We start from the raw sequence: 27,428 nt of genomic DNA on the forward strand, positions 1-27,428 counted from the left end.
TCGTTGTTCCCTGTATTATATATAAACATTTGATAATAAAAAATCAAAATACCCTTCGTTGTTCTAGATTGCCTGTATTATATATATTATTTTAATCATCTCAGACACAGCATTAATGGTTGTTCATGGTTCTCTTGAACATTGCTGCTGTCGAGGTTGGGTTGTCAAAATGGCTAGTCTCTATATATGCAAATTTACCCAGCCTTGGTTGAAATAGTGCGAAAACCGCCCGATCCCTCTTCTTCCTCGACCGCCCCTGTGACGGCAGGCTTGCTACTCCACACACTCCTATGCAGGAGAAACCGTGCGAAAACAGATCTTCCTCTTCTTCCTCGACGGCAGGCTTGCTGTTACCCACACACACCTCCTATGCAGGAGATAGTGCGAAAACAGATCGATCCCTCTTCTTCCTCGACGGCAGGCTTGCTACTCCACACACTCCTCCTATGCAGGAGATAGTGCGAAAACAGATCGATCCCTCTTCTTCCTCGCCCGCCCCTGTGACGGCAGGCTTGCTACTCCACACACTCCTCCTGCAAAAGGATTTTGTATTCTAAAACCTTTGATGTTAAGTTCGTATATAATCATGGTCTTACTTCATGGTGAATTTTACGAAAATGGTAAAGCCCCACGTATCAGCCATCGTCATGCTTACCAGGGCTTCATCGCTTATTCCTGTGTAAAGTTTTTTTTTTTTTTTTGTCCTTCTGGGGCTCAAGATTCCTTAGTTTCTCCACTACTTCCTCCTTTGTACTGTAGTACTTTGCTGGCTGTGCGTTCACATTTCCTGGCGTCCGCTGGAGAAGAAGACTTCTTGTTGCTTGCAGGCTAACAAATCTTGATTCTGTAAAAGGTATACAGTATTACCATTTAATCATTCTAAATAATGTAATTATCGGCTAAATGAGAAGATACCAGACGACTTTCTAGTCACGTATAGGTCTTTTTGAATTTGGAAACATGAAATTTCAAGGAAAAGGGACGCCAACAGTTGGAGACAAAACCATTGTATATTAGTCTGAAAATAATCAAATTTGTTTCAGAAGTAAAATATAGACCTAAGATTATCCATTTGGTTATTGAACACACAAAAAATGATTATAACGCGTAATGAATGTTTAGTTAGCTTTCATTATCAAACAAGATTTAACATTAAAAATTGCGTAAAAACTTTGGTACATGCTGTTAATGCAAGAGAATACTACTACCACTCCCTTTTCAGCTTTATAAACGACGAAACTGATTTGTAAATATCCTATCTGTTATTGTCATGCTACCCTGAAATTTCATAGTACGACTATTTTAGCCACGTTCAACATTTCCCACACCTCAAGAATTATTTAATCTTGACCAAATTCCATTCGTTCGCCATACTTTTCATTGTATTAGCAAAACTAGTTAAAAGTGTAACAACCCCTTAACCTTAGAACCTTGCTCGGAAAATTTGAATCGATTTTTGTTCCTGGGGAATTTTTCCCTAAGCCTATAAGGCGAACACACTTTATGATGACTAAGACACTTTTCTTATGTTAAACTTGTTTATGATTAGGAATACACTGAAATCCTTCAGCTTGACGAGGACTACTGTCATCGCCGGAGGATTTGGGACTAGACCAAAATTTCTACAAGACCAGATTATCATCACCAGATTCCTGCCCATGAATCCCTGAATCAATCAAGAACCAAATATGGATAATCTGTCCCCGTAGGGACTGTTACCTAGTTCACTTCCTCGGAAGATGACAGTAGGCAACGTAAAGCTAAATTTTACGCGTATTTATAACAATATACCAAAAGCTGACACAGTTAAAGGGTCTTAATTTGTCTTCAATTGCAGTCTATTAACAGAGAAAACGTAACCACCTTCGGAATAAAGGATAAAAAGAACTAACTCCCCTGAAAAAATACTCAAACATACTACTCAAAAACAATGTAAACTGGGCCCTGTGTTGTACGTCTTTCCATCAATCAATATTTAAGTAAAGGTTCTTTGTTTCTACTTACTCCTGAATGTAGCCTACGTCAACACACATTCGTTGCATGTGAATATTACCGAGTTTCATGCTTAAGCACAATTTACATTAAACATTCATCCTTTCACGCAAAACCCTCAATAATTAATGATACCACTAGAGTGCAACTGATAAATATTATTAATAAGTGGATGCTACACTAATGGTTTACCCATCAGAGAAAGCATGTTTTCAGTGCATAACTTGTGTGAATGCTATACCCGCCACCACTATGCGCCTCTCAGAGAGAGAGAGAGAGAGAGAGAGAGAGAGAGAGAGAGAGAGAGAGAGAGAGAGAGAGAGAGAGAGAGAATTATGCAAATTGTCGTAGGACAGTCAAGTACAGAAGGCAGAAAGGAAAAAAAATGTTAACTATTGGAAATTAAGTAAAATATCACGAACATAAGCAATGCCTGTACTTCCGACCACTAAAAACCATTTACATTGAATATAGTTATGTACATTTTTGAACAGAATCTTGGCCATCTTAATCATATTAAACAGATAAATAACTTCATGAATGGAACCAGTTATCTTCATTTTAACTTTTATAGTGTACCACATCTGCTATGTTCGCACTTTCACTCACAACCGTGCTTAAAAAAAAAAAAACCTGCCTCTTTTCATACACTCCGAAAACCTCTGAATAATTCTTCTTCCTCAATGACTTCAAAAGTTGTTTAGTATTAAGAACCTAAAAACACGCAAGAGAAAACTTAAAATATTCAGTATTTTTAAACATCTGAATGAAGAAACCGTATAAGGACTAGAATTGGCATGATATGGCGACTGATAATTAGTATACTACCCTTGAAAAGTTTAGGGCTCACAATTAAGCCTTTCGTTGGTCAACATATAAATGCAGTAAGGTACGAAAGAGCGCAGAAAGAGAGGTCCCTGAGAGCTACTAAATGGAAGTAACAAAGGCAACAGCAGAATGAGAGAAATGACGAGTAAAATGGCGCTAAAAAGTTGCTAAGTGGAACGGAACAGAGTGAGCTGAAATTCAGCTGAAGCAAAACATATCTCACGGTTACTAGAAAGGAAGCAGAGGAAAAAAAGTGTATTCAAGAAGTGAACAATTGATGCTACGGGATATGCGGTTGAGGGGAGGGTGGGAACTCTGCACAGTCCCATTGGACACACAAAACCGAACCAGTATTCAGGGCACTAAAGAAGAGGTAGTAATAGCCTTTAAGTAGTCGATAGAGGCTGATAGACAACTAACCTAACCTACCCCATTACTTGACTGACCAAAGACTTCTGATGCATACATAAAACTTTTAGGCGTTCAAAACAGGAAATGACTATTTTGATATGGTATAACTATGCAAAGCTAACATTCACGGTCCAAGCGCAGTGGAAAGATCATAAAACAAATGACAAAGCAGAGGAGAGCTATGGTATCTCGCGTTTGGAGAACAGACAAATTTCGAAAATCGACATGGTCTGGACATGTGATGTAAAAATATGATGATACGTTTGTTAAAATAGCAGTGGATACGTAAATTTCAGGAAGAACACCTGTACAAAGGTCTTCGCAATCATGGTAAAGAGGGACAGAATGGACAGAACCCGCCCTTGGCCTAACCCCATTATTAATTATTGCAAATGTTAGTGATTATGATGGTGGCCTTCAATCACTATAGCATTAAAGAAGCCAACCTTCCAATCTAAGAAAAGGATTATCGATCTTGACAGAACTGGAAAACATGAATACTGAGACTCTTCGTAACGTACTTTCAGAAACGCTGATTACTTTTTAGAAGGAAATCTAACATATGTTGAAAAACTTCTCACAGAAAAAAGCATTTATCTAATATACTGATTAAAAAAAATATATTGTTTCCAAGAACCTAATTATATATTTTCAAGACTACTTGCATTAGGCTTGCTCTAAGACTAGCTTACTAAATTTGTTCGATGACATTTACTTAGTCTAATCGTGTAAACCAGACAACTTCCTGCATTTTTCCCTACTTTAACTATTCATTTCTTTATTTCACGAGTGTCAAGACTCTGAACAAAGACCCCTAAAAAGTAACGAACTCTTTTTCTGCTAGTGGACCAGAGTGAATTACTGTATGCAATGTGAACTTGGAAGAAAGGAATAAAATCACAAACGCAGAAGGAAATAGGATGATTTGTGTCTGAAAGAGACCAGTAATTGCTGATGCTCTGCTTTAGCACATTCCTTTCCAACAAAGAACTCAGCCAACGACACTGTCAAAGCCCATTCAATCACCTGTTTGGTGCACGACAGCTAGAGGGGTTGGCCTGATTAATTTAATTTTTCATAATTAACTTTTTCTGATAAAGCACATTTGTTTTTCTGCTCAAAGGCTGGTGAAGTGATCACACTAAATCAAGACACTGATTTTATATTAATATTTTTTTTTCGGCTTGAGCAGTTTCCTCATTTGTTAGAAAATGTGTGGGTGATTAACTTAAATACCAGTTAAACTATGCAAGTTAAAACACTTTGTTACGTAAACGTCCATTTTTCCTGCATTCTTATTTCTAGGCTGATATCACATTTTAAATTCATAATTCGTACACGATTAATAGAACATGTCTCGTATAGTAATTTGATCTTTTATCATGCAAATACAACAAGGAATCTCCACACAGTGTTAAGTATCTGTTCTCCGCAGAAAACTAACCAAAACTCTCAAAAGGAGACTACTTCATATAACTTTTCAAATTTGTACACATCTGAGAATGGCCTTTTTCAGCATTTTGCAAACTTCCTCCATTCCGTCGCCAAAAGAAAGTTAAGGAAAGGAATTACTGTTCGGCTACTGAACATTTTACTTTTAGACTATTAGCCTTTTACTGCATTAGGATTTAACGTGAACCTTAGTAAAAGCGCTTTAATCTCCCTCACTTTTTTGTACGTACACACACACACACACCAACTGCAGCGACAACTACAGCCAAAGAATGGTTTTGAATCATGTTGTTAGTGTCTAAAACCCAACTTAAAATTATGTTTATATGAGGTTTTTAGTGGTTTTAAGGTCATAAATGAACGCCATGACAAGATGTTTAAGTAATCGTATATCATACTTACAAATGTTAGTACCTAGGCCTCCATTATTTATTTTGACGCCTTACAGGACAGCAGCTTCAAGGGATGATTCTTGAGATGAGGTCGCTTTTCTGAAAATAAAGCAACTCAATATTATTCTCATTATAGCTACAACCTAAATTTAAACTTTAAACACATGATTTTGAGAGAGAGAGAGAGAGAGAGAGAGAGAGAGAGAGAGAGAGAGAGAGAGAGAGAGAGAGAGAGAGAGAGAGAGATTTTTAACCTATGGGCCATGGGCAATTCTAAGGGGGGACATACCACGGGCATCTTCAAAACAGTATTTAAAAAATGAAAAATCATTTACAGTAAATGCAGGCCAGTGCTTCCTTCATAAAGAAAAAAGTGCAATCTGAGTTTTCATTACAATGTACAGAATTTATTCACTGTAAATGCAGGCCAGTGCTTATTTCATAAGTGAAAAAGTGTGATTTTAGTTTTGATTACAATGCACATGATTTATTTACAGTAAATACTGGCCGGCGCTTTCTTTCATAAATGAAAATGTATAACTCATAAAGTGCTCTGAAAAATAAATCCACAAATGAAAATGTAAAACAAATAAAGTGTTCTGAAAATGCTTTCTGAAGGGCAGTGGGCCATGAGTATTTAGGGATGCCAAAAATGGGCCATGGGCACAAAAAGGTTGAAAACCACTGGACTAGACCAATAAATGCCCCAATTACTCCCTCCTTCCCTACTTAAACCCACTTTTGGTCTACTTAACACACACAAGTCTAGTGATAAGATACCTGTGGCCGTACATCCCTGTCAGTAGCGATAATCAGTAATACAAGACCCATGCTTCTCTGTATTTAGTTCACTTTCTTCATCATTGCAATACTATAAATTAGCAATAAGCCAGTCCTATCCAATACTTAATGATCAAGTTGAAAATGATTTATAATAAAGTCACTTGACGTCAATAAAACAACTCAAAGATGTTACGAGTTACAGTTACAGCTTTCTGATTTTTCTAATGGTGTATTTTACGTACGGGCTTAATTATTTATTTAATTCTAACAGAATGGATGAAGGTTATGTCAAGTTTCTTGGAAGGTCACTGGACGCCTTCTTAATACATTGTAGTGCCTGTTCGCCATTTGGGTTTCAACACTACAGCTTTTTTTTACTAATTTTTCTGAAGGTTTTCAATGTAATTCTGTCATTTAAATTGCTGCAAGTAAAAAATAAATACTATCACACAGAACTATGGTTAATTCTTGCATGTCTAGGCGAAGAAAAAAAAAAAAATTCAAAATAAAAACTGCATTTCAGCTTACTCTGGGCGAGAACGTTTTGAGATGCCATTGGTCCTTGTTGAAAGCATCGAGGTTAAGCTAGTAAGAAAAATGTTACGTTATATAGTTAATCATCAACGAAAATCTTGTATTTAACTATAAAACGGCCACGGCTCCGTTGTAAAAATACCGTTTCATTTTGCAATCTGCAGTAGCAAAGCACGTAAATTTTTTTGAACAATACGCCTATAGGCTATATATTATATATATTTACGGAACACCCGTGCGTCCGATAACCCAAAAACAGTGTCGACATTAAAAACATAAATTTTGATGTGGTAACGCCACTGTACAGGGGACGCCAACATACAGTAACTTTTTAATATCCCGCTGAGAGAGAGAGAGAGAGAGAGAGAGAGAGAGAGAGAGAGAGAGAGAGAGAGAGAGAGAGAGAGAGTGAGTGGGGGGAATGCTTAAGGATTCGCAGTACCCAAATTTCATCAAACCTCTCTTGGAACCGTTAGGTCTATTTGGAGCTTCAATACATCTAGTGTAAAACTGGGGTCAATACTAGGCGTTTTTTCCCCTAACTGCTATTAAGCAGCGCCTCTAACAACGACAATAAAGCGAATAACACGAAATATGTAAACCTAAATCCTGCAGGCGATGGTAAACCTGAATGCCGGCTGATACAAAGTTTTCCCAAAAAATTCGAACACACCCCACCCGACCCCATCACCCAAAAATGACCTAACAAAACGTGCAATTCTCATATGAGGGCACTAAAATGTCGCAGTAACCCTAGACAAAAGTTTACAAAATATTAGAGCAGCCTAGTCTATTTAACCGCATTATGGAAAATTGCGTTTAAAGCGGAATAATGTTTAAACGAATATGTTAATTTTTCGAATATGTAAACTTTTACTCGATACTTCACAAAAATATGCAACACGACTAGAACACCAAGAGTTTTTCATGTTCTCCAAGTAGAATTTTACTCAGTAGGCCTATCTGTTGTGTAACATTTGTAAGGAAGCCTTTCACACACGTCACACCTTAAAGTAGCGATCGTAAAGTCTGACAGCGTGTTATTGACTTTTATTAGGAGGTACAGGCGTTATGTATACAAGAAATGGAATATACGAGGTACTTGCTAAGCAAGACAGTGTAAGACTCAGAAAAATTTTCTACAACTGCCTTATTGCCTAAAGACGAAAGACCTTGTATTGAAGTTTTCAAAAAATTAAAGTAAACAGCCTATATGATTCCAGGATTTCTTATCATGTTTGAAACAAAAAACAAAGACCAAGGTAAGGAATACCATATAAACACATGAAATGACCCAAGAAATTTGAAAATATCTATTAAATTGACAGCAACTTCGTTTACCTTAAAACCACGTCGATATTACCCAATAGTTCGTGAAAATGGTTTGCACTTAAAATGGTTCCAGAGTTCATCTGAATTTCTATTTTTTTCTTGAGCAACATTTTAAATTTATCGACACTTGTAGACAAGCAGAACCTCAATTGTATAACATCAACTAAAGCAACTGCCTCACCTCACCTAGGATATGTATTATCAGGCAAGACACACAAACCCCTTTGAGGATTACTAACTTCATGAAATTAATGGCTATGCTGTAATTCAATACCGGGAAATAATGTTTAAACTGGGACCATTTTGCAAAAAGAGAATCTCTTGGAGAGGGTAACTTACTGCATAAAATTGAAAGGGGAGCCACAGACTGAGTCTGTCAGCGGCACTGAAATAAAAATAATAGTTTTGGTGGTTTATGGTTTTCGAAACAACGGGCATTTAAAAGGCCATAAAAATCCACCTTAAAAAATATTAAGTGAAACTTGAAAAGGCCTTCCAAGTCTTACCCAGAATCGTCTCTTCATTTCGCAAGCACTTAAAGTTACCACTGTTCCACGTCAGGAGCTATACTGCCTGTCAAAGTCAGGATAGGAATGCTTTCCGAAGACCTACGTTGGCCAATCAAAGGCCTCCACCACACCTAACTTTCTATCGCCTTCTTTCATTGGCTGAAAACTTTGTATTTTGGCTAGGAGTCTTTGAATGCATTGTCCTGTTGGCGAATGGGAAAAAGACCTTAATTCCAGACGGTATTTTTGTCAAGTCAATGTCATTTTGATCAGATTGCAGCCAGTTCACTCTAAAAATGAATGAATAAAAATAATCAATGTATACGCATACCAATACAGGCAGAGAAATGTAACAGCAGGAAAAATGAGATGTCAAAGTTTGAGGAAAAGTAGTCACAACTATTTTATTTACGTGGGAGTTTCACGCGTATTTAAACATGCATGCAAATGCACACACAAACCTTATATGTGTGCTGGATACGATACACGTGCATACACATTTGTTTAAATTCTTGTTAAAAAACTTGCAGAGTTATGCATGTCACCAGAGCCATACACACCAATTGAACATACAGACGCTCGTGGGTATGCAAGTACACACATGTACAGTATATAAATCGCAAGTGCCCAACAACATTTGCAATGACCACACACACACACACGGGTGTAAACGTGTATATATATATATATATATATGTGTGTGTGTGTGTGTGTGGTAGATCTAAGAAAGAGATACACGACGGGTATTTAGCGAGAAATGGCAGTTTTTTTATAGTATTTTGGTTGCTTGCTTACAATTTAACGTTATTTTTGAGGGGTCGGCTGCAATTAACCTGTAATTAACACTCAGAAGTCCATCCAACAAGGGGTTTCCACACGCGATCTTCACAAGACAGAGCACGGCTACGTCTGTTTCGAACGGTTCATATCCCGTCCGGCAAGTGCAATAACTTGTTAACTTATGGGTACCGTCTCAACTCCGGGCCTGTACTAAACACGGCGAAGGGACATTCCATTTGGCCGACAACAAACAAATGCACCACTTGTGTCAGAAGCCGTAAAAGTGTGGAAAAAACCAGTTTCCAAGGTATTGCACTTGCCGGACGGGATATGAACCGTTCGAAACAGACGTAGCCGTGTTCTGTCTTGCGAAGATCGCGTATGGAAACCCCTTGTTGGATGGACTTCAGGGGTTAATTACAGCCGACCCTCAAAAACGTTAAATTTTAAATAAGCAACCAAAATACTATAAGAAACTGCCATTTCTCGCTAAATACCCGCCGTGTATCTATTACTTGGAAATACCCAAATCCCCTTTCTAATTTATCAGACACAATGGAACAGGAGTCTTTTTTTTTAATTTTCGTCCTATTTCCTTTCTGTTAGACCTATGGACAAGATATGGCACACAGACGAATATGTACATACAGGTCAGTAAAATAATTATTAAACTGTGCAAATCTTCAAATTAAAAGAGAAGTAAAAGGTTTGAAAAATTGAGAAATTTGCATTGGTTTGGGCTACAACAATCAAAGAAAACGTGACAAACTGAAGGAAATAATGGAATCCTAACCTAAACGTTTGCCAATAAAGGTTAAAACAACTTGACATTTACTTTATTCTCTTACAAGAATGTATCCTCAAGTTTTAGACATGATCGTCGGTGTTTATATTATTCTTTTATATTTATCATTACATATCAATTAAATGATTGACACAGTTCGTTATAAACAGCCATTCCTAAGAAAAATGGCCATATTGGTGTATACACAGTTTGTATATTTGGTGTATGTAAGGTATACTGCAGCATAACTTGATTAAATTGTTGCAGGGATACAAACTGATTATAAAAAAATTCTTTATTCACTTCTCAGGCTAGTCTTTTCATAAAAATGAGGGGCAAGTTCTAACAGCCATGCAGGGTCTATCGTTGTCAAGTCACGCATTAAGACTCTCGACGTGTGAAGGACTTCATGGAACAGCACCCTGAAAAACAAAAATCACATATAGGGCTCTTACAGATGACTACGAGCTGCGGAATCTTAACGGTAAAAAAATAATTCCATAGTAAAAATTTTTCATACCACTCCATTAATCATATATATGTCTGTATTTGTGACCTGAATGTTTCCAGGTTCATCGAAATTTTGTCCGTCAGACAGAAGGTAATTTTAAGGTATAATAACCACCTCACTTTTTTGGAAAAACTAATGTGAAATAAACTACAGGGGCTACGGCATGGACACTCGTCACATCGGTTGCTTACCTAGCTTTTTCATAGTGCTCCAAGCATTATAATCTCCAAAGAAACTTACTGTATTCTTTGTGGCTGGATTCAATTTTTTTTTGCAGCACTACTTTTCGCCCTTAGTTTCTGTTGGTCTCCATAACTATCAAATCATTAATATAATAATCCACATACGTGTCAAAATATTGTATAGTACAAATGCCACCTTCAGTATCAAAATTAAATAAAACAAATTATCTACGCAAGTGAATAGGCGTGAAATTTCACAAGTTGCTTTTTTAAACCCATGGAATCTGACATTTTCTTCTTTATTTGATATTTCAGTGCTATCATTTCCTGAACCCTCAATACCTTAAAAAATCACGACTTTCATATTAGGCCTACTCTTCTTATGTGAATGAGTCAGGTACAAAAATTATTAGAATCTACGGCTGCCCACTTGATTGGTCTCTGTGATCCACAGCTGTGTTAGGTAAACAAAAGTACTAATGCCATCCATTGGCAGAAACTGGAAATGACCTACAATCTCTGTATGCATAAAAATAAAGCATGGTATTACCACCATATTCAGAACTGAATCGGTTTGGTAATTTTGTGCCTAAAATATGGCAGCATCCCACATTATACTGAGGAGATGATAATTAACCATCAGGTTGGCTTAATGGTCCTGAATGAAACAAGAGGGGGAGGAATGGACAGGGTCCCTAATGCAAATGGGAAATGTATTGTTGTTACGTGGGAGAATTGATGGCATACGAAAGGATGATGATACCTTAATATCAAAAGAAAAAAAAATGCTTTTAGAGCTTTGTCACAGTGAAAACAAATGGCGATGAAAGAATACTGATGGCTAAAATAAAATGCAAAATAGCAAACAAGCACTTTAACATGCCATGTACCAGCAAATGATTTTACTGAAGCAAAAAAATGCTTTTAACTGAACTCTACAAGATGAAATCAGGCAGGATTCAGATGTAGTGTTATGGCTTTCATAGATTTTGAAAATTCTTTTGACAGTGTTAACACAAAATATGCTTTGGAAGATTTTGAGAAGTTATGGCCTACACAGATTGATAACCTTGATAAAAACAGCTGTGTTGTGTTGTATGTCAATGACTGACAGTCCTCTGAATTTAATATCAATAGTGCTGCTGGGAAATATATTGTCTTAGCTTCTTTGTGCAATACTTAAGGATTTATTTTGTGCCCAAAAGTTGGCGGCATGGTAAGGAAGCTAAATGGATTGATTGTGGGTATTTGTCAGATCATGATAATGCAGATGTAGTACTGCCAAGCAGAAGTGTATGAGGTTTACAAGCTTTAGTTAACAGACTCAAGAACAAACAGTAAATGGAAACAGTCTTAAAATCAGTGTTGCTAAATCAGAGGATGCGAAACAGAACATGCTGGGTTCGATGGTATAACATTGAGAGGTTATCAAATCAATGATGGTGCCACATTTGAGTACCTTGGTAAAGTCGCTAGAAACGACAGATCTCTTGAAAATGAATCTGTCGACAGACTGAAAGCAGCAAATTAGGCTATGGGCATATTTAGACTGATTTACAATGCATACTAAGATTTATTTTTATTCCTTATTAATAAGATCAGTTTAGTTTATGGAAAGGAATCTTGGTATGATAATTAAACAATTTCTGAGCATTTTAAAATGTTTGACCATAAAGCCTTGCAGAGAAGACTTGGCATTAAATGGCAAGACCACAAATGTTCACTATATAAACGAAAGATTGATGACTGATCAGCAGGATTGGCTACTATGAGTTCTCCAGTTACAGCCTACAAGGACTGTAAAACAAGGACCCCTCAAGAATCTAGAGGAAAGGGAAGGCAAAGACCTAAATGGATAAGAACTATGAAGGAATAGCTGGGATGATTTGCCTGAGAAATAGAGCCTGCATTGGTTGGAGAGTTCTAACAGAGTTACCTTGAGCCACATGAGTTGAAGGAATTAGTTATTACATCAAAAGTAAGCCTAGTTTCAAAGAAAGAACCAATTATTAATTAACTTCTTAGATAACAAATGAAAAACCTCCAACATTATGGTACTCTCTCTCACTTCACTTTAATTTGTATGTTTAATTTGAGACGGATGCCTCTAAGTATATACACACCAATGCAAGGTAAACATGTGGAGTGGAATGGAAAATCTAGAATAAGCAGGCTGAAAGCAAAATCTACCTAAAGAATAATCTTATAAAATATCCTGCCTAATATTCATATGCTAAAAAATAGTTCAGTACATACCACTGGGGCTGTTTTTGTGTGTACAAAACCGATGAAGGATGAATGTGAAGATCCTGCTTTCCTCTAACAGTGCGGTAACTGCCTGAATGATGTAGGTATGCAGCATTTGGGAACATACCTGCCGTAATACACTTGCATACAGCATCTACACCACCTGAGAGTGAAAACAAATATTTCATACATGGAGATTTATCTTTCAAAGTCTGAAAATATAGTTCAATAGCAACAATGAATTGTTAGGTATCAAATACCTGTGTTAATTTTGTGAATACTTATTTTTACTACACATAAAAATTGGATAAATTCATGCTTTTGGCATACTTTCAATTCCATATTCAGCTAGATGTATTAGCTAATTCCTTTCAGTATACCACCGTAAGAGAACATCATCCATATAGTGTATTCCCTCCAATTCCCACGGAGTTTGCAGCCACACCTCAAGATTATATGAGAGTGTAAGGGTGTTACCTAGCTGGGAATAAAGGCCTGAAAGTGCGCATGCGCCCTCTAAATTATTATCGGGATTAGTGGGTAACATGAAGCCAATACGAGTGTTTGACAAAGATGAATAATGGAATTGTATGAAAAATTAGTTTTATGTTATATAACTCTGTTCTTATTCTGTAATCTATTTAGTTAAAGCTTAACCTTCAAACTTCAGGAAATGGTGCCAGCTATAGCCACTGCCTACTCTGGGTGCCACAATTTACTTTTTTTAAAATGTTGGGTCGCTCTGGTTCCTTAAACCATCATAAGATGTCAACACCTTGCCTCATAAGCCAACAGTGGGAAAAATCTTATTTATTCTCAGTAATGCTTAAGACACAATGAAGAGTACATGTCTATCGTCATCTTGTGAACCTGACTGTAGCATCATCAATGCTAAACCCAAACCTAAAAGATGAATGGTTGCCAATGCTTTTTGATAAACATGTATTTGATGACTGCATAATACTGCTAAATGAATAGCCTGCTGTGACATAATTATCGAGTATTTTGGTTTCATATTTTTTGGTTATTTTGTGTAAAATGTATTCACTACACTTACTGTATACTGCAATGATGAATATTTATTATTTCTTTGGATTATTTTAACATAAGTGTAAGTTTGCTTAAGCTAATCAGGGTTAGGCTATTCACTAACCCACAACTGCTGCTCCCGTGGACAAAACCACCAAGAAAGCCATGTCTAAAACTGTTTTTACTTGAACATGAGGATAAATGTATGCAAGTAACAAATTACAGAGCTACCTTTATCAACTGGCATTAACTGAATCACACTACACAGTGAGAAATGTAGTGAAGTTTCTCGTTTTCCAATCTGGATCTACATCAAAGACATTTAACCAAGAAGATACTTTAGATTGTGGGTTATAGTAAACTTTACCTTCACTGGAGACTAAGGGGACCTCAAATTTCGTTACAAGTTTTTCCATTCTCTTCCGTATTTCACTTGCCCTCTTCAGAGCACGGTGGTTAAGAAAATGTTCTGTACACCAATGCTTGCTTTCTCCCTTTTTTATGTAGGCAGTAAACACATTCAGTAGAGTGATCAAATCGCCTTCATTAACCTTGGAAATGGTACAAAAAGACAACAAATAAATATATACATGAAATGCAATATTAGAACTACAAATAAATGCTCAATAAATTGTACACGAAAAATTTTTTTGTATCCATCAGCAGTTAATATTTTCTGCACATACAATACAAACCATGACAATCAAAATTGGTAATAGGATCACATGCTTCACAGGTGAGATGAAGGAGAACACTCAAGTTCTAAGGGATAAATGCAAGGAAAGACAGAATGGGAAGAGATCAAAAGAGATGGGGAAAGGAGACATGGAAACTGTTCAAGACAGTTCTTGTGTCCATGGCTGACTGTTCTTAAAATACGGAATCTCATTAAAACATTTACATACAACAAAAAATCAATTGTTGCAATCTGATTCATACATGTATTCCAACGCAAACATCATGATAATTATGGTGAAAAGTTAGTATTACAACCTTCAGAGGTAGGATGTAATAATTTACGTATGACAAAAATATGATAATCAGTTTGTGCCTACTAGGGTGGTACAGCTTTGATCACGGCATTGTATCAAACTTCATGATAAATACAGCCAAATAAATGTAGTTTGAAAAAAAACTGTTGCACAGTCATTGCAACTTTTCTCAGCAGTGAAATGATATAAGAAGACAATGGTAGTTATAACATAAATAACACTACACGGTTAATGTCTTTTACTAACAATAAAAACACCTTTTGCCCAGATATGAAAATAAATTATTAATTCATCAGTATCTTCAAGTATAACAAGACTTGAGGTGACCCTGTAGTTTAATCCATGCAAGGAAGTTTGAGAAATACAAATGACACCAATCTTATACCTCAAATTTTCTGTGGACTACCTTGGCTGCCTGACCTTGACCCTTTTTCTTTATGAAGATATTTTGGACTTGCAACATGGCCACTATGGATAAAATTTCCTGGGAACATCCAAATTTGCCTGGAAAATAGGTGGCAGTCACACATTGGTAGTTTACCCTCAGAAATGGCTTAACAGTGAATAGAAGTCTTTTTCAAATGCTGTTTGAATAAGTGTACTAATCTTAGCTATTGCTCCTCTGATATTTTAATGATGACATGATATCCAAACAAGAAGTGAATTACTCTCTTAAATCAGCATTATTTCAGGCATTGCTCCCACTAGTAATACCTGCCAATCTTCTTTTGGGACAACTCATATTCAATCGGAAATCTCCAATGTGTGCTGATGAGAGCACTTACATATCTGAATCCCAAAATTAACTCACCTGAAACAAGTAACATTTTGGCTAACTGTGGTGGAATAGGAAGTTCAGCCATTTGCTTGCCAAGAGGCTGAGTTAATGACCCCTCTTCCGTCAATGCGCCCAATGCAAACAGCTCGTCTAGTGCTGAGATTAAGTGACGAGCAGGTGGTGGTGATGGAAAATCAAATCTCAACATATTTTCTGAAAAAAAGTCAATCAAGTACCACAGTGAAGAAAAGACAAGACTATAACAATGTACATATAAAGAATTTAATATCATACGCATATGACAGAATACACAGTAGTTTTATCAAATATTTACAATTACGAGATATTAGGAATGTATCCTACAAAAACATGGAAAGAGAGGCTAAATATTAAAAAAAAGAAGTTAGACCTCAAGTTGTGCACTAATTCATGATGTCAATATGCCTCAAATTTCTATTACAAAATATATATATTTTACTCAAAAGGACCTATGTATCAGTGAATAATGAACGTAATATGAATAACATTTCAATTATTATCTTCAAATCTAAAAGGAACAATAACTAAATTCCTATAAAACCAAATATGAATACCAATTCCAAGGGCCATCAAATTAAGTACGGCTGATGCTAGGTTGGTGCGGACCATTTCGGGAGGTGTAACCTTGCTGAGCTTGTCATATTCAGCTTCTGAATACAAACTGCAAAAAATGAAATTTTAGTTCATTAGTAAACCACTGAATCAGCAAAACAGATAAAACAATGTTAAATTACCTACAGCGAAATTCATAAATTTAATTTTCAAATAATTCTCCTAAATACTATCCCTCCATATACATTTTCAAATAACTCTCCTAAATACTATCCCTCTATATACAGTGTTTAAAGATTTAATACTATGAGGAAACGAAGATGTATATGTATCACATCCATACATGAACTTTTCCAGGCTAAGTATCTTGTATGAATTTAAAAGTTGACTGATATCAGGACCTAATTTTTATGACGAGAAAAACTTTATTCTTGGTGAACATTCCTAAAGTGACAGTAAAGGAGACCTTCTACATTTTTTTGTTGCTCATTACCTACTGGAATTGGAATAGAAAATCTAGGCCAAAGGCCATATGTTTCCAGAAAACATGTTTCTCCTTGATTACAGTGTTCTCTTCTTTCATAGCTGTTCAATTTATATATATACAGTTCCTCGCTGGGTGAGCGGGTTCCGTTCTCAGCTACTACTCTGTTGGTCGCGAGTTCGAATCTCCGACCGGCCAATGAAGAACAAGAGCAATTTGTTTCTGGTGATAGAAATTCATTTCTCGCTATAATGTGGTTCGGATTCCACAATAAGCTGTAGGTCCCGTTGCTAGGTAACCAATTGGTTCTTAGCCACGTAAAAATAAATCTAATCCTTTGGGCCAGCCCTAGGAGAGCTGTTAATCAGCTCAGCAGTCTGGTTAAACTAAGATATGCTTTTTGTTCAATTTATAGGCCGACAAATACAATAGTTTTTTTTTTTTATAAGTAAGATCTCTTCTTTCTGTATTTCCCTTTACCTTCTCTTACTTCCTAATGACAACGGCCCCTGCAGGCTTGTTCCATATGAATGGGGTTCATCTTTTGAATAATAATAATAATAATAATAATAATAATAATAATAATAATAATAATAATAATAATAATAATAATAATAATAATAATTATTTAACAAGTCAGATTCAACAAAAAGCAATATAGTTTCTGTCAAGGTTTCTAAAAATCTACAGTGCCAGTCAGTACGAGAAAGGACAAATACGTATACAGTATACAAAAGCACGTATTATTGGCTCTGAAATCTAAGTTACTCAGAGGACATGCATCTAAGTTAAAATCATCAAGAGATTAATGGCTGATGAAAGAAAAAATTAGGTGACTCTGTTGATACTAAATTTCAAGTCAAAACAAAAAAGCCTAAACTTTAAACTGAGGTTTTTATAAATATGTAACATCAAACATATTACCAAGGAAAGTGGCCTGGCAAAGATTTTACATGATTAAGTTCGTATACCACCACATAACATTGCGTCTTAAAAATATCAAACATACCGATAAACTTTTCCTGAACGGGTACGTCCAGCACGGCCTGCTCTTTGGATTGCTGAGGCTTGTGAAGTGGGAACAATAACAAGAGAGTCAGTATGACTCCCAACATTATACCATCTTAGTTTCATGAAGCCACTGTCGACAACTGTTGGAAAGATACATTACGATGAGTGTGCATAAATTTCATATTAAGCCCACCTTGATAACTAGTACTACCTATCCTACCAGAGAGAATACTAAGAATCGCACAAAAACCAACAAGAAATCTCTCTTACTAATCTTTATTACCTACTACTCTAGACAGAATCTGGAACTTGCAATGCCTTCTAGGTAAACTAATGTCCATGGTATACACGAGGTGATAAATAGCTGCAAACTTTCTATTACAGGATATTAAACTTTATTCTAGACGATAGCAATGGTTAAATTATAGCATGTGGTTCATAATGCTTTTATCCTAACAATGCAACTTTGATTTTTAATAAATATAAATCTCACTGACCATAATTTCTGAAAGATTTACAGTAGCTATACCATACATTAAGAAGGTAAAGGTTAGTCTTAATCTTTAAACAATATAAATCTCACTAATCTTAATTTCTGAAAGATTTACAGTAGCTATACCTAACATTAAGAAGGTAAAGGTTAGTCTTAATCTTTAAACAATATAAATCTCACTAATCTTAATTTCTGAATGATTTACAGTAGCTACAGCTAATACTAAGAAGGTAAAAGTCTGCTGAAATCCAACATGGGACTGCAAAGAAGCCTAGCAATGGCTATAACATAACAGTATTTGAAGGGTGGTAAAGAAAGGTACAGTATCACAATAAAGAATATTGTACCTTAGAAACAAGTGTAATTACAAACTTTGTTTTTTCATTCCAACCTATTACTCAAATAGCCCATGAATAGGTGGGTAGTTGCTCTTTGAGTAGCTGCTTCATGGATTGATGACACTGCCCACACCAGTCAAGGCAGAAGGGACTCTTCAGCGATGGTAGTCAGCCCCTCTAGCAGAAGGATACTTAAAAATCAAACTAGAGTTGGGGACATTCTATAGCCCTTCAATCCAACTCTTTAAGAGAAGTTCACCCCAAAATTAAATCAGCAGTTGTTGGTATAAAGCTAGGGTAAGCTAATGAAAGCATGGACCTGTTTGTAGAAGTGTTATGGATGGCCAATGAAGAGATAAGAATGGATGAGATTGGGGGGAAGTTCACAGTTGCAAGGGTTTTGGGGCCTCTGTAATAACTCCTTTTAGCACTGTGGATTTTTACAGGCTGGGATGAAAGGATCCCAGGCCAATTTGGATAGTTATTTGCCCTTTGGATCTTACATTTCCAAGGACTTCTACAAATCTCCAAGCTGCTTCTTGACAGTGGGTATCAAGGCCTCAGGTATAACTTTTTGGGCTCCTGTCAGGCATATTCTTCCTGTGTTCCTGTTGGTCTTTGTGGGAAAATTCCATTTTTCCACCTGTTGCTGAGAATCTCCTAGTAAGGTGCCATTCTTAGACCTCCTGGCTTTAGCTGCTTTGTGTTACTCTTTTCTGCCCTATGGGGGTTCTCAAGTCATGCCTCCAATAGTATGTGTCTTCCCAGCTCTCTTGCTCTTGTGTCTTTTTGTCTAGCTGTTAAAATTGGACTCTCTTAAACCCTATCTTCTGTGTTAGCTCTGAAAAGTTCCAGTTCGTGCATAATTAGAAGTTTCTGAGGAGGCCCTTGAACAACTCAAGATCAATGTCCTCCTTAGGCATTTCTACACTCCCTCCCCTCCTCTTGTTCCTGCTTTCCTGCTTTGAAGGATGAAAAGTCCCAGGAAGCTTTCCTTGATGAAATTCCTTTGCCTCATGTGATAATTTACTAAACAGTTTTATGTGTCCTTGTATTGACAGTTAGAGTACTATTTCAACTTTTAGTATAGTAAAAGCTTAAAAAAAAAAGCAGCTGGATATCACTCAACATGAAGAAGTGAAGAGAGTGAGAACGTATTGAGAGAATGCATGGAATTCAGAACTGGTCGCACTGCCAAACTCTCCTTAGGCAAACAGTTGTATGGCACTTAGCTTGTATTATACTTGGAAACAGAATGCCCAGGGGTATGGCTCCCACAAATTCATTTTTTCTCCATATTTTTCAAAATTTGGTTGCACAAGAGGAGTCATAAGTTCAACAGATCTGATGGAATGATTGTAGTTATTACCATGTATTACGCCTACTTCCTCAGGATAATTTGCATAAGTCAACCACTTCCCTGTTGATTTCTGACAATAATTCTTTGTCTCAAAACACATAGTGTGAAAATTTAAGTTACTAACCATAAACGATACCAGGTATGGTAACAGAAGTTTCTGCTATGTTGGTGGCCACCACAACTTTACGAACACCTGGAGGTGATGACTGAAATGCTCGAAGCTGATCGCTGTTTGTTAAAGAGCCATGCATTGGTAACACCACTAAAGCACCTGAAAGTTAACAATAAAACCAATTTTAAACATTATACTCTCAAACCTATCTATGTCTTTCACAGAAAAACCTACACTTTAGATAGAGAGTGGTGGTGATGAATATGATAGCAGTTCTGGCTACATTTAGCTTGTACAAGAGTCTTCTCTATTTTCTCATTGGCTCCTGCTCTTCTGCAGGTTGAATGCGCTATAACATACATAAGGAGAGACTAGCATATATGGAGAATAGAGCACTGACAACCACTGTAAGCAAACAAAGTTTGTGGTAACTGGGAAGGAAGCCTTACAAGCGGTAAAATTTCATTTATCATGTGGACACAATGGACAGTGCAGCTGTTACTGAGAGGAAACTAAAAACAAAAATACTAATAGATAATAATTCAAGTGAGATTCATGAAACGGGAGGCATATCCCATTGACAAAAACCAAAAATTTACAATGTTTATAAGGTATAAGGTGTTCTAACAAATACAGCAAAGACAAGGGTACTAACAAAGAAAATGGAGGCACAAAAATTGCTTAGATTCATGGATGGTGTACTTTGGTAATAACATGCAGAAGAGAGTGGATTCATGCTGTGAGTTACTTGAATGAGATGAATCGCATTTTAAGACTCATAAATCATTCACTTGTACTAGTACAAGAGATAAACACTGGAGCTTCGTAAAACTCTGGAAGTTCCATTGCTATGTAAGAAGATACTAAAGAAAAAAATAAAAACAAATGAAAAGTATGAGTCAGAAGACCATTAAGCTGGCGCCAAACAATATGTGAAAGGTATTCCCTATAGGGGGATGGGAGTGGATAAAACTCATCTCATGCCTAATCCCCAAGGGAAAAATGTGATGTACAAAATGTTATTGATGATGATGCGTGGAAATAATAGAAAAGTAAGAATCCTACGCTTTTGTAAACAATTTTACTAACCTTCTTTTTTGGTTAAAGATTCTGAAAACTCTCTCAGAAGACTAGCACAAGCATCTACTTCTTCAGCACCTGTGAGGAAAACCAGAACATCTCCTGGTCCCTCTTTACGGTGAATCTTCATTACTGTGTCTGCACAACCTTTGATGTAATCTGCTACAGGCTCTAAACATGAAGTGTGGATTTTGAATTAGTGATTTCAATACTACAGTGTAAACACAGTTCATAAGACCATGGAGTTACTTTCAATGCCATTCTAATATGCATTCACTTTCAAGATTCAAGTGTGACAAAGGCAAAATCACAAATTCAAAGAAAAAATAATGGTGAAAGCAGTTAAAGGCCTACCTTGCATGTAAAAAACATCAACAGGGTATGTTCTCCCTTCCACTGAAATGACAGCAACGGAGTCTTTGCTTTTATCCTTTGACAAGTTACTGTTGAAAAAGTTGAAGAGATGGTCGGCATCAACAGTAGCTGAACAAATAATTAACCGCAGGTCTTTGCGTTTACGGAGGATTTTTTTCATTAGCCCCAAAACAATGTCTGTGTACAGTGTTCTCTCATGGACCTCATCTAGAAGAATAGCACAGTACTGGAAATAGGATACAGAAAAAAAAGGTACACAAGTTATTTCTTTTACAATTACAGTGCCACATGGGCTAGCTATTGCATACAGTCCATATTTTTTTATATCAATAATGTACCACCAGGACCAATTTGAATTACATAACAAAGTTTACCTAGATTTAATCTCTTTAAATTCATTTCCATAGGTAAGAATAATCAAGTTCAAGTGATAAAAAAGACTTAAGTATCAAGTTCACACACATATACAAAACCTTATTTACCTGTCTTAATAAGGGATCTGCCATCATCTCTCGCACCAATATTCCCTCTGTCATATATTTGATTTCAGTGACTCCTGGCGTTGAGCATTCATCAAAACGTATAGAGTAACCAACTTCTTTCCCCAAAACAACATTGCATTCCTCAGCTACTCTTTCCGCCAGAGTTGTGCAAGCAACGCGACGTGGCTGAGCTATGCCAATAATACCGTCCACTACCCATCCTGCTTCCCTCAGGTACTGAAATGATGAGATTAGCTTTTAGTGATTAAATGAAACTTTTTTTTTTTTAACACATCTATGCTGCAGATATCCAAGTCTCTACCCAAATGCAGTACTGTATATAAGAAAAACTTCAGCATTACAGAAATTTCTCGGATATAACCTTACATTTTCACCAGTTTATGTCAAGATCCCTAAAAAAGCAACCGCTTACTCACCTGTGGTATTTGGGTACTTTTTCCAGACCCAGTTTCCCCAACAACAATTGTGGTCTGATAGTTCTCGATTAAGTACAATATGTGGTTCCGGGCAGTGAAAACTGGTAGTCGTTGCCTTTGTTTTTCTATTGACAAGTTTTTGTATGGATTATATATAAAAGAAGTACCAGAATTTTGGTCAATATCACTTCTATCTTCAGTATAGGTATCATCAGCTGAAAAGAAAATATAAAGAAAGTTCTCAATAATTTTTGATGTATCAAGGCAATTAATTCTGACAACACCAATAAAAAAAAAGATTGTACAAATTTATCTTCGATAGACTACTGCGGTAATAAATTCAGGGGATCACCTTTAGCACATTTGCCATCTCTATACCAAAAATGTACGTCTGAAAATCAAAACTCATTACTTTCGTGCTCTCAACCAGTTCCCAGATACTATACAGAAGAAATCCTCCATTTCCCTCTGTCTGAGTATATACAGTATCCAGAAACAACAGATCCCCTGGTGGCAATCTTAATCACTCATTATATTGTCAGAAATGGGAGGGAAATTACCTTAGTTTAATGGGTTTGTTTTGATAAACCTGAGTTCTCTTTCTAAAACAATTTCAAATTCACTATAAACCAATGATTAACTTTACCCTGAGTAGTTATAGTACTTGGTAAAGTTTTGGTAACTCTTACAATACAGCCCAGGACCTGTTGGCTCCTCTAAGATAGGGATTATACTGTACCTAAAAGTACTAAGGACTAATAATGGGCTATGAACTGGACTGGAACTTTGGTAGTGAGCTATTGGTTGTACTCCTTGAGCTGGATTAACATAAAAGTAACACTTACTATACCGACAAGGCATAACACCTAATACTTCAGGGTAATATGCTAGTTAGGAGGGGAAAGGAATATGTTACAGGCTGCTCCCCACAATATGGAACTCGTAAAACTTGCCCTTCTGCTACCATGCCTTTACAAAAACAGAAGATTTATGAATCAAGTTATATAAATAACTCTAAAAAAGTTGACATAGACTTGCGAGAGACATCATCTAAAATGGAGTTGGTGAAAATACACCATCTAAAATGAAGTGGAGTGAAAATACAATTTCCTTCAAAAGCCTTGGTCACATCCTTGGGTACTTTTGAGAAGGTAACTGGTGCTACCCAGAACACACTCACACGGGTTGACCATTATTAGCATTTCATGTAAAAGCTTCTATGTCAAGTTGACTTCTCTAAGGATAAGAAACGCTAAAAGATGAAGACGAGAGAAGTCAGTGCCTCTAGCAAGTGCCTCAATTCCTGGAGATGGAAACTTTTATGTGAACTGAACATCCTTCAACCTGTAAAATTGTTAAGATCAAGCAGTCTGTAAGCAGGAAATTAATGGAGTTTCCATGAGTTTATCATACTAACTCCTCAAACCCTTGGCTTTAATTTAGTTTTTCACATCAAAAACTACTCCAAAAGCAAATGCTACTGGAAAATCAAAGTCCATGAGACTCATCTTCAATTTCTGACTTTGGCTCAGCATCTGAAGCTACTCCAGATGGTTCAGGCCTCCTCTCTATCATCCAATCTCATTTGCTTTGTGGCAGAGATAAATAACATCACATGGTTTCACAGTAGTATGGATCAATGGTTTCTATTCATAAGTAGCATGAATCACAACATACACGAAAGGGAAAAATCACTTCCTGCAATACATAGAAGAATTCAGTGCATGGAACTTGAACAGCATTTGTAATATGACAGTATCCTTAGTATTACATAACAAAACAGAAGCACACAGACTTTCTCCTTTTACTTTTTACAGTGTAGCATGTTCTAAATCACTGCACTGTCTTTCATCACTATTTTAATTCTACTGCTGTTTCATCTGACCATGAGAAAAAAAGGAGATAAGACAGTACTTTGCTTAAACATAAATTGCAAAGCAAGCAGATAAACAAACCCAATATTGTACATGGCATGTTAAAGAGTGGCTCCCTAGTGGCTATGAAAACTTAACAAAGAGGGGTAACTTGTACTTCTTTTGTTAATACTGTAGCTGACAAATGTAGCTTTTCCAAATGATGTTAAACAGTAAATTGAAAGGTTCTTGTAGCTTAGAGTCATATTGACACCTAATGAATAATAGTTAACCAGAATTGTAAAACATTAAGATACAGACTTCAAAATTCACTTAATAACCAGAGAAAAACTATGAAAATGAAGAAAATACAGAAACTAAAATGAGGATGAGTTAGTGTAAACAATACAAATCACCTGTTAATACTACCTGGCTTTAAAAATTGGAGTTTGCTTGCCATATCTTTTGTTGCCAAGATACTTCCACAGAGTCAATCTCAATTCCCAGGTTAATTACCAAGCTAACATTCTGGCTTGCAGTTAAGCAACCTGTAAGCTGTAAGAAATGTTGCATGAAAATCTGTAATGATGCATATATATCAAATAAAAAGTAAGATTATTATAAACCATATGCAATATTTCATGTGACCAAATTCTTGCTTGTTTTTTTACTGAAAAAAGGTGTAAAGAATTACTTTGAGATTAACATAAAATTTACCATCTTTATGGTTGACATGACAAATACCTGCCTGCCTGAATTCAGTAAACCATCTATGGCCTAGCCTGATAGCTAAGGACAGTCTGCTGAAGTGGAGCTTTAGTAATTCCTCTTGCATTCACTTACCCAAGACCTCATGACTTCTACACAGGCTCCCAATTTGATACTTGAAGCATCCAAATACAGCAACATACTTGGAATGTTGTTTTCCTTTTTTTTATAACAAAAAGTCATCCCTGTAGATCTGGGTGATAGGTATATTCTAAAGCCTATTGCTAAGAGGTGCAGTCGAATTTCTAAAGAAATGGTTTGTAGCTGGCTTGAATGGTGATGGGTCCCATTACTTGCTGTTACCATGTTGTTGCTTAACAAAACCTAGCAGGTGAAATGTTTCCAAAATGTTTCCAAACTTATCTTGTCAAGTCTACACTCACTTGAAGAACACACAAACAGAGAATCAATGCAGTTTTTAACCTATACATTATTTGTAGATGTGATTTACTCCATGACAAATACAAGAAAAATATAGCAAAAAGTCTGCCTTGCTTATACCTTGCATTCATAGACATTGTGAATGCCCTGACACGATCAATGAAATCTATCAAATTCCCTGGATACACTTAAAAACAGAATTAGTTTCCTCATAACCTATACTGTAATAATATACTGAAAAAGTAGCATGATCAATGTCTAGTTCAGTCAATTTCAAGGCATTTCTTCTTTAAGAAAATTGTCCTAAATGCTTACTACTAGCCTACAAGACTTTGCCATTTTTGTTTGATTTGTTAGTGTTTCTTATTTCAGAATGTCATCTGACACCATATTTGTATTAGGGAGAAAAATATCTCATATGGATGTAGGCTATGCAGGTTCTGGAAAAGATTTATAAAAAAAAAATATTTTAAATGTGAAATTGTTTTGGATGCAATCTCTGATGAATCTGACATGCATTCCTGTCAATAATGTTATGCAGGAAAAATCTTATTATAAATAACAATAAGATGTCCATCATATTATTGTTGAGTTTTATTTTACGATAAATAGTTAACAAATAACCAAAAAATAACCAAAATACCTAGAAGTCCAAAATAATGATTCTTTAATGTGTAAGACATCCTACACTGGGTGGGGTTAGGTTAGGTTTAGGTAAAAGGGTAGGTCAGTAGGGGCTAACCCCATGGCCAGGTGGGGCCACCACAACTGGTTGGGTTAGGTTAGGTTAGGTTCAAGTGGGTTTGGTTTAGAGGAATACCTGTAGTTTGCTTAACTAGGTTAGGCCTCGCCTATATTCTCCAAACTGGACGTTAATGTCAGTGTTATCAAAGCCTCATTATAAACTAGCGAGCTGGTTATAATAGGTCCTGTTGGCCTAGATTTAAAATTATTAACATGATAACTGCCATTGACACCTATCATAAAAACACACTGCACCATTTTTTCATGACGGTGTTGACCGACTGACCGATTATGAAATCTGGGTCTTGAAGACCAAGCGCCGGAACCCATCAGGATTATTCAGCGTCGTAATGAAGGGGAAATATATAAATTAATGAATGATAATGAATAAGTGAATGATGACACTAGTAAAATTCAGTGTTAAAATATGAACGTAAAAAAGGGAGAATGATATTAGATTGAACCAGCAAAAAATAAGTATATATTAAACTTCTACATTCAAAATATATACTCAGTATAAGAATAAATGACTAAAATCTTTATTAAATATTGTAAATAGTATACCGGAAAGACAATGGCTTACTGACAACTCTGCTAGCTTTATAGCTTATAGGTTACCTGGGAGCTCTGCCTACCGTAGGCCTGTGTTTCATAAAGCCTATTTGCGAGAGCTGAATTTGTCCTTCTGGGCAATTACACCTTTTTTCATAACGAAAAATCACCTAGACATTGTTTATACAACAATACTTGGCATTTGGTCAATTTACCTGCACGTACGATCGGCTCTTTGGGTTCTAAGTGCCAAATTGTCAATTGAAGATCCTGAGAACGTAGTAGTAGTAATTGCTATATCATATCTGTGAAACGGCTCCTTCAATCGTTCCAGTTGAACTTTGTCTTTGTTGCAGTCTATTTCCTATATGGCACCATATACTTTTTACTAAACTCTTTCCTGTTCTTAGTTCATCTCTATGTAAACCCATAAAACAAGACATTAGCTTTTAGTTAATTTTATCTTCTTGATGTGACTCCGGCACGAAGCAAACTTGCTTGGTAATCAAGTCAAGAGTGCTTTGGATTTCCACTTACTTATTCTCAATGTAAACATTCAGTTTCTTTCCCCATCTTTAAGCTCTCGCGCGTTCATTGTATTTTCGGTGTTGTACCAATATTTTTCTTTTGCTCTTCTTAAATTTTCTCAATACATAATCAGGACTTCATTTTCTTCGGTCCTAGTTGTTTACGATTTCTTAATTTTCTCTTAATTTTGCTTAAATTTTACATCTAAAACCTTTATGTACTCTTTACTTTGTGCAATCTACTGTTTGCTTGTTTTGATACTGGTACTATTACGTCGAGAGTAAGCTTCAAGGCAGTGCAATT

At 36.2% G+C, this 27,428-nt stretch overlaps 1 protein-coding gene and 1 long non-coding RNA gene across 2 annotated transcripts; both read right to left on the minus strand.

The window, feature by feature from the left end:
- Positions 1-28: 28 nt before the first annotated feature.
- On the minus strand, positions 29-8,388 carry LOC136843446 (uncharacterized). The gene is made up of 5 exons (XR_010854555.1): positions 8,231-8,388; positions 5,086-5,174; positions 656-844; positions 365-533; positions 29-288 (listed from the first exon to the last, which is right to left on the minus strand). It is a non-coding gene; the product is annotated as an uncharacterized lncRNA (long non-coding RNA).
- A 1,689-nt stretch (positions 8,389-10,077) lies between these two features.
- LOC136843445 (probable ATP-dependent RNA helicase DHX35) lies at positions 10,078-26,955 on the minus strand. The gene is made up of 14 exons (XM_067111967.1): positions 26,813-26,955; positions 24,582-24,707; positions 22,300-22,514; positions 21,863-22,099; positions 21,360-21,606; positions 21,015-21,176; positions 19,938-20,084; positions 17,621-17,762; positions 16,130-16,236; positions 15,570-15,749; positions 15,144-15,262; positions 14,134-14,317; positions 12,747-12,900; positions 10,078-10,219 (listed from the first exon to the last, which is right to left on the minus strand). Exons 2-14 carry the CDS (start codon positions 24,610-24,612, stop codon positions 10,093-10,095), a joined length of 2,052 nt encoding a protein of 683 aa, XP_066968068.1. The 5' UTR covers positions 24,613-24,707; positions 26,813-26,955; the 3' UTR covers positions 10,078-10,092.
- Between the last annotated feature and the right edge of the window lie 473 nt (positions 26,956-27,428).

Source organism: Macrobrachium rosenbergii, chromosome 11 (assembly GCF_040412425.1).
Source record: "Macrobrachium rosenbergii isolate ZJJX-2024 chromosome 11, ASM4041242v1, whole genome shotgun sequence".
NCBI classification, from domain to species: Eukaryota; Metazoa; Arthropoda; class Malacostraca; order Decapoda; family Palaemonidae; genus Macrobrachium; species Macrobrachium rosenbergii.

Excerpts from the sequence above, each read along its gene's own strand:
- LOC136843445 (XM_067111967.1), bottom strand. The coding sequence starts at position 24,612 with ATGGCAAGCAAACTCCAATTTTTAAAGCCAG. Across the intron at positions 22,100-22,299 it reads AAAGTACCCAAATACCACAG|TACCTGAGGGAAGCAGGATG; the intron begins GTGAGTAAGCGG and ends TCATCATTTCAG. Across the intron at positions 12,901-14,133 it reads CCCCTTAGTCTCCAGTGAAG|GTGGTGTAGATGCTGTATGC; the intron begins GTAAAGTTTACT and ends TTTCACTCTCAG.